This window comes from Arachis ipaensis, chromosome B07 (genome assembly GCF_000816755.2).
Source record: "Arachis ipaensis cultivar K30076 chromosome B07, Araip1.1, whole genome shotgun sequence".
NCBI classification, from domain to species: Eukaryota; Viridiplantae; Streptophyta; class Magnoliopsida; order Fabales; family Fabaceae; genus Arachis; species Arachis ipaensis.
In genome coordinates, this window is record NC_029791.2 from 118,483,854 (window position 1) to 118,491,292 (window position 7,439).

General features: G+C 43.4%; 2 protein-coding genes and 1 long non-coding RNA gene across 4 annotated transcripts in view; 2 read left to right on the forward strand and 1 right to left on the reverse strand.

Annotated features, from left to right (window-relative positions):
- Nucleotides 1–433, reverse strand: part of LOC107606041 (solanesyl-diphosphate synthase 1, mitochondrial) — a 32,946-nt gene extending 32,513 nt beyond the window's left edge. For both annotated transcript variants that reach the window (XM_021106369.1, XM_016308007.2), the window contains exon 1: nt 283–433. In XM_021106369.1, coding sequence (XP_020962028.1) covers nt 283–351 — 69 coding nt within the window. In that variant the 5' untranslated portion in view covers nt 352–433. The remainder of the gene's footprint in view (nt 1–282) is intronic.
- LOC110264389 overlaps nt 1–546 on the forward strand; it is a 1,618-nt gene extending 1,072 nt beyond the window's left edge. The window contains exon 3 of the long non-coding RNA XR_002350508.1: nt 433–546. This is a non-coding gene — a long non-coding RNA (uncharacterized LOC110264389). The remainder of the gene's footprint in view (nt 1–432) is intronic.
- Nucleotides 1,687–3,426, forward strand: LOC107607814. Its single transcript, XM_016309716.1, has 3 exons — nt 1,687–1,870; nt 2,176–2,270; nt 2,362–3,426. Exons 1-3 carry the CDS (start codon nt 1,687–1,689, stop codon nt 3,424–3,426), a joined length of 1,344 nt encoding a protein of 447 aa, XP_016165202.1.

Here is a 7,439-nt window from a genome sequence, read left to right on the forward strand (position 1 = left end):
TTAACACGTACTCTAATCCTAACATGTGCTCTTGTTCTTAATACAGCAACCCTTTAAAAATAGTAACAGAAAATTCAAAAAATTAAATGATATTGTAAACTGATTCCAAATTTACATGTGGCTTGTGAGTGAATTAAAATTGGAATTAATTACTTTTAGATCCTAACTACAAACACGAAGTGAAGTTAAAAGCCGAGAAAAGACATTTACCATTTCAGCAGATCCTATGAATAAGTAGTGTTCACGAGAAGCAAGAAATTGGAGACTACAGAACCGACTTACGTTGAAGATGCCGCTGCTGCTGCCTCTGAGATTTCTTGAAATCTTAGACAATCCGCGATAAAACGACATCGTATAGATGACAGTTGAAGTTCACGATCAAAGGAGAGAGCACATACGACCGCCCTTGTTAGTTACCGGTGGATGCTTAAGTGGTGTGGAAATGGAACGCAGACTCAGCGTTGCCGGCGTTTCGGATGGAGGAGTTGTGTGATTGATTGGGGGAGAAGAGAAGAGCACACAACAGCTACCTAGAAGGTGAAGAATGGGTGTTTGGTCTCTCTTGATGCTGCGTGCCAGGAGTTAGGACCCTCACATTTTGAAGATTTATCTTTCGGGCAATGCTACTGTATAGATGGCTAAATTATTGCAACAAGGAACCCGTATTCATAAGCAAATTATTATTGTTGGGACCCATAATCTGAATATGTTGCAGAACGGGAAGCACTGACACGAGCAGAAAATTTCAAATATTTCGTCTCATTTAAATTAGTTTAATGGTTCTAATTAATAATCAACAAAAGAATTTTTTCTGAAATAAAATAAAAAATATTATTATTTCTTAAAATTCTATTTTTTAACTTTAATTTTTTAAATACGATTTTTTTTATTCAAAGCAAGTTTATCGTACCTCGGCCGAACTCTATAATTTTTATAGAACTCGCCTAACTTCGGTGAACTTCACTTCAAATTCTAAAAAAAATGGCTAACTCAAATTTCTAAGCTTCACAACAGACAAAGCAATCATTATCATCGTTTTCAGGGTACATAGACTACACAAGAGTACACAGTCGTATTTTTCTTGGGAAAATAATTATTTTTTTAAAATTTATAATGAGAAAAAATCCTTGTTAAATATGGCTTATTTTCGTGTATCTGTGTATTTTTGTGTACTCCCATGTATTCTTGGATATGATGATAATGACTTAAAAATTTGAGTTTCATGGGTTTTAAAAAAAATTGGAGTGAAGTTCACCGGGGGTTAGGCAAACTCTATAAAAAAGATAGAGTTCGTCAGNTATGCATAATCCTTTTTCAATTTATAGATCCCTAACGTCGTTCAGACTCCATCCAACATTTCTATAGCTATTTTCTCGCCACTCTCTCGTCTCACCACGTTGTCACCCCTCACCGTTTCATCATCCTCAATAGGTCTTTCGCTGTATTTGTGGCGTTTCTTTTCACAACTCTGTCGTCGTGTCCATTCTCTTTTCTGCTGTCGCATTCCCCAGATCGTCCACTGCTCTGCGTTCTGGCTCGCTGTGGCGTTTTTCACTATGTCATTTTGAAAGAAGTTACCATCTTGTCATTTAGACTTTTTGTATAAAATTTTGATATTTTTGTATAAAATAGATACTTTTAACTCTATTCCTATGGAAATTAATAATTAGTCAGAACGATTAAGAGATGGAAATGGGGTTCCCACGAGAAATAGAACCCTGTGAAAAATGGGAATGGGGAGTGATACGTCTCCCACATCTTCGGTCGCCCGGAATACTCGGCACGCAAATATCTGAGGCTGACGTCACATCAAACAAAATCGAAACAAGAGCAAATAAGCTCGGCCTCACCTGCTCAAATAAAAAGACATGTGCATCATAAAGCTCGGCCCCGTATCAGCCGTCCGAAAAGCTCGGCACGTGATCAGGACCAAAACAGCATCACTCAACTGAAAATAGGAAACGTGCTCAACTAGTTTATAGCACCAAAACAGAATATCATAACCAACCTACAAACTAGGACTTATCCACCAACGGGCAGAAAACAACTCCTATAAAACCTAGCTAATATGCTCGGCTAGGTCTCAGGTTCTATGACTCTTATTCTCTCACTCTTTTCTCTTAACTCACTCACTGTGAATCACTACTGACTTGAGCGTCGGAGTATCTTGTGCAGGTATTCCCGCCGCGGTGTCTGACTTCCGGCCGGCGTCAAGCTCTTCCTCCTCGGTGTCAACTCACTCGGAAGCGCTTAAGCTCGGCCTCCCTAGTGTTCGGACGAACCACTTGGCGCCCACCGTGGGGCCCGGAATACATCTAACCCCATTTTTTCCTTCGTTTAGTCTTCTACTTTGTTTTGCAGGATTCTCGATCCTCGGACATGGCTGACAAGGAAAATCCACAACTCTCACAGGACGACCTCCTGGCTCAAATCGCTGAGCTTCAGGCGGAGGTACGAAGAATAGCCGAGCTCTCAACACAGAACAATGGAGAGAACTCCAAGGGCTCGGCTCAAAGTCCGGCGGACCCTTTAAACATCGTCCCGCCAAAGGAAAAGCTCACCCTTGACAACCCTTTCTCCGAGAAGATCACAAACTACCAGATGCCGAAAAACTTTACGCTGCCCACCGCGCTAGAACCATACAAGGGGTTCGGCGACCCTCGGGCCCACGTGAAGAAGTTCCAATCAATGATGTTTTTCAACGGCCCTAACAATGAGCCCGTCCTCTGCCGAGCATTCCCCACGTACCTAGATGGTGCTGTGTTACTCTGGTTTTCTAAACTTTCTGCAGGTTCGATTTCCTCCTTTGAAGACCTCGCCAGATCATTCATTGATTATTTTGCTGCATCAAGAATCTACGTACATGGCTCGGACTATCTCGGCACCATCAAACAAGGTCAGCACGAGAGCCTGAAAGACTACATGACCAGATTCGCTGACGCCACTATGGAGATCCAAGACTTGGACCCGGCCGTTCACCTGCATGCTCTCAAGGCCGGCCTCAGGCCTGGCAAATTTCGGGAGACCATTGCCATAACAAAACCAAAGACGCTAGAGGAATTCCGAGAAAGGGCGGCTGGGCAAATAGAGATTGAAGAACTCCGAGAAGCCCAGAAATCAGACAAACAACCGCATCGGAGAGATGAGGAAAGAACTTTCAGATCGCCAGGCAACAGGGACACCAAGAAACCTCCTAAGCCCGCGTCAAAGTATAACACATACACCAGCATTCAATCTGCCACAGGGGAAACTCCCTTCAAATTGGTATATGGCGCAGAAGCACTCATTCTAGTAGAGGTCAGCATCCCAACGTTTAGGACCGAGCTCTATAATCAACCAAACAATCAACAAGCTCGGTCAGCGGAACTGGACCTCGTAGAAGAAGACAGAGACATCTCCGCCATAAAGCAGCGAGCCAGAAAATGATACCTAGAGCAAAGACACCACAAAAGAGTAGTTCACAGGTCTTTCAACAATGGAGACCTTGTACTCAGACGAACAGAAGATGCACGGAAACCACCAGCACATGGCAAATTAGCGGCAAATTGGGAAGGTCCTTTCCGAGTTCTTCAAAACCTCGGAAAGGGGGCTTACAAATTAGAAACCCTTAGAGGAGAGCAACTTCCAGGAACATGGAACATCTCCTCTCTAAGGGAATATCAATCATGTCATAGCCAGTGTAATAGCGAATGATGGTACTCTTTTTTCCTCCGACGGTTTTTTCCCAAAACACAAGGGTTTTACTCGGAAAGGGTTTTAATGAGGCCGGACGCAACAAATCATTGTACCCATACAACCTAATGTAAAATCAAAACAGTTCTCATTTTGACAGTTAGCACACATTTTAGTTAGCAAACGCAGCGAATTATCCGAACATTATCCTCGGAACACTAACATCATAAGCCAAGCATATTCCTCGGAAAACTCCCATCATAAGAATAAGTCAAAGTCTTTCCAATTAACAAACTAATCCGAGCTTCATACTCGGAAAACAACATGCGCATGCCGAGCACACTGCTCGAAAGAAGTACAAACAAATAATATCATCAAAGTACTCAAAAAAAATCTTAAAGCGCTTCCATTCAAAAGCACAAATACTACATCATCTACTCTTATTTCCTAACAGGCTCACTCAAACAGAGAATGACTTTGGCCATCTTCAATACATATATATGATTGCTTCCAACACATAATCATGAATTCATCCAAAATATCAGTTTTTACAAAGTCATAACTAAGCCGAGCTATATGCTCGGAAAACAAAAGTATCGCAACCGAATTATATACTCGGTACCCAAAACGTTATCACCAAATATTCGGAAACAGAGTTCAAAATAAACAGCCACAAGTTTCAAGCATGCTACAAATATACAAAATAAACAAGATCAAATACTAAAGGCCTAGTCTGCCTTATCACCTATGCTAGATCCCTCACTCTCAGCAGCACCTTCATCTTCAATAAGTTCACCATTAACAACTACCTTCATGACATCAAGTTTCGAAGGATCAGCTTCCGGATACACCACCTTGATCTGGGAGACAGCATGGTCAAACCCTTGGGCAAAGGCCTCATAAACCCCGCCTTCCAACTCTTTGATCCGAGCATAGAGCTGATCATTCTCAGATTCCACAACCTTCAATTTTTCAGACGAGGACTTTTGGAGTTTTTTCTCATCGGCCAACTCCAACTCCTTTTTCTCCATAGAAGCAGCAAGCTCATCAATTTTCTGATCTTTTTCCTGAATGATCCAAGACAGCTCTTCTACATGGGAAACTTCAGTCTGCTCCCGATCCAGGGCAAGCTCCTGTGCTCGACCGATGGCAACAATCCGAGCACCAATCACCTGCGAAAATAAAATAACGTAATAAGAGACATCAACAAAAAGACGCAACCTCAAACAAAATAACCTATACCTGAAGAAATCGACTAACACCAGCTCGGCCAACTTCCTCAATCATTTTCATATCGTCCGGAAAGCAACACAGTTTGTCAGCCATAGTACTGAAAGGGTACAACTTCGCCCACAGAGACCTAGCGTGCTCATTCTCGTCATAACCATGAAGCCTTTTCTGCGACTCGTATGCAGACTCAACCTTCTCCAAAATCATAGAAGACTCCCCCTTACCCTCCAAAACCTCGGCAAGGCTGCCCTGGGCTTGCCCCCTCTTCCTCTTATGTCTCGGCCCAGGACCATGATGAATCAAGGCAACTAAACCTTTCCCAGCATTCGAAGACACCTCTTTCTCCCCTTTCTTGCGCTGATTAAAGAAAAGCTTCAAGCCTGTCATGGTAATGGCAGGAGCTTTCTCGCCTACAAATAAAAGAAACGACAACACAGTGAGGAACAACATACCAAAATATCAACACAGAAAAAACGCGGTAAAACAAATTACCTATATGCTCATACACAGCCTGCCTATCAGTATCCCATTTCAACATCTCGGCGACAGACAACAAACCTTTCGGACCCAAGGATTTAAACAAAAAATCCATCACAATATCGTCATCAGGCAGCCTATCATCTACATCCAAAGCTTGGTATGGCTTGGAACACCAAAACAACGGAAACCTCTTAACTAAATGCTCATTTAAGTAAAAAGGGAAGTCTTCAGGAACACTCCTAACCCTAACAAACATGGATTTAAAGTCCTTAAATGAAGACTTCTACAGACCAAACACGGCACGACGAGGATAACTGCTAAGATTCACCCACAACCCCCTATTCACCCCCTTCGCCTGAAACAAAGAAAAAAATAGCCTCAAAGACGGCGGACGTTCCAACAGTTCCATCAAAACCTCGAATGCCCGGACAAAACCCCATGAGTTAGGGTGAAGCTGGGTCGGAGCACAGTTCAACCAATATAATACCCCACACTCAAATTCAGTGAACGGAAGCCTCACACCCAACTCAGTAAATAAACAACTGTACATAAAAAAGAAGGACCAATCATCACGTCGGTGGCACACTCGATCATCTCTTTCACAAGGTAACAATTCTATTTTAACACCACTACCAACCCTGACCCAGGAATCCGAACCCAACAACCTCACTGACTCTTCATCATCAAACTGGGAGACATAACCCTTCACCCTAGGATCAACCCAATCGTATGAAGCACCCACATTACAGTTCTCCATCAAAGACAAAGAAAGAAAAAAGCAAGTAGATGAAGACGAAAGAAGAATTAACACTGACCTTGCTTGCTCATTTCTCAGACAAGAAGAAGAAAATAACCTCTATCCCAGATTACAGCAGTTGGAAAGAAAAAGAAAACGCAAAGTAACATAAAACCCACAAAAGAAACGGTTACTATGCCCTATGCATTTACTTCAGATTGGCAGAAAAGAGGGAAGCATTAAAACCACCACACAAACCAATGGACAAGGGTACCTAGAGAAGTGGAGCGGTTTTTCACATCAATCATTTCACACTAGCGCGAAGTACGAAGCCACTCACAACGCTCTAATTTCCCAGACAAAACCAAGCCGAGCTTGGGGGCTACAAAGACCATACGCAACCAACAAAAACTCGGCAACCGAGGATTACGATATTCTTGGTCCGAAAGCTCACCTTAGTCTTGTCCAAACCAAGGCAAGCTTGGGGGCTATGATACGTCTCCCACATCCTCGGTCGCCCGGAATACTCGGCACGCAAATATCTGAGGCTGACGTCACATCAAACAAACTCGAAACAAGAGCAGATAAGCTCGGCCTCACTTGCTCAAATAAAAAGACACGTGCATCATAAAGCTCGGCCCCGTATCAGCCGTCCGAAAAGCTCGGCACGTGATCAGGACCAAAACAGCATCACTCAACTGAAAATAGGAAACGTGCTCAACTAGTTTATAGCACCAAAACAGAATATCATAACCAACCTACAAACTAGGACTTATCCACTAACGGGCAGAAAACAACTCCTATAAAACCTAGCTAATATGCTCGGCTAGGTCTCAGGTTCTATGACTCTTATTCTCTCACTCTTTTCTCTTAACTCACTCACCGTGAATCACTACTGACTTGAGCGTCGGAGTATCTTGTGCAGGTATTCCCGCCGCGGTGTCTGACTTCCGGCCGACGTCAAGCTCTTCCTCCTCGGTGTCAACTCACTCGGAAGCGCTTAAGCTCGGTCTCCCTAGTGTTCGGACGAACCAGGGAGCAATATTTATCCACGACGAAAAACGGGAACAGGGACAAGAAGCAAATCTAGGGGAAGGGATGGGGAGCAGGGAGGCATCCCCCGCCCCCGCCTTGCCCCGTTGATATCCCTAGTTGGAAGTGGTATAAACAAAATGAAAATATAAAAATATAGAGTGGTTTGATTTAAGAGTGGCAAACGGAGAAACCCGCCCTGCCAAAAGTTCGTCATCTGGTGGGCTGACCCGCCCCGTCCCGCCTAATGAGGCGGTTCTGAATTCATCTCCCGTCCCGTCCGTCCCGT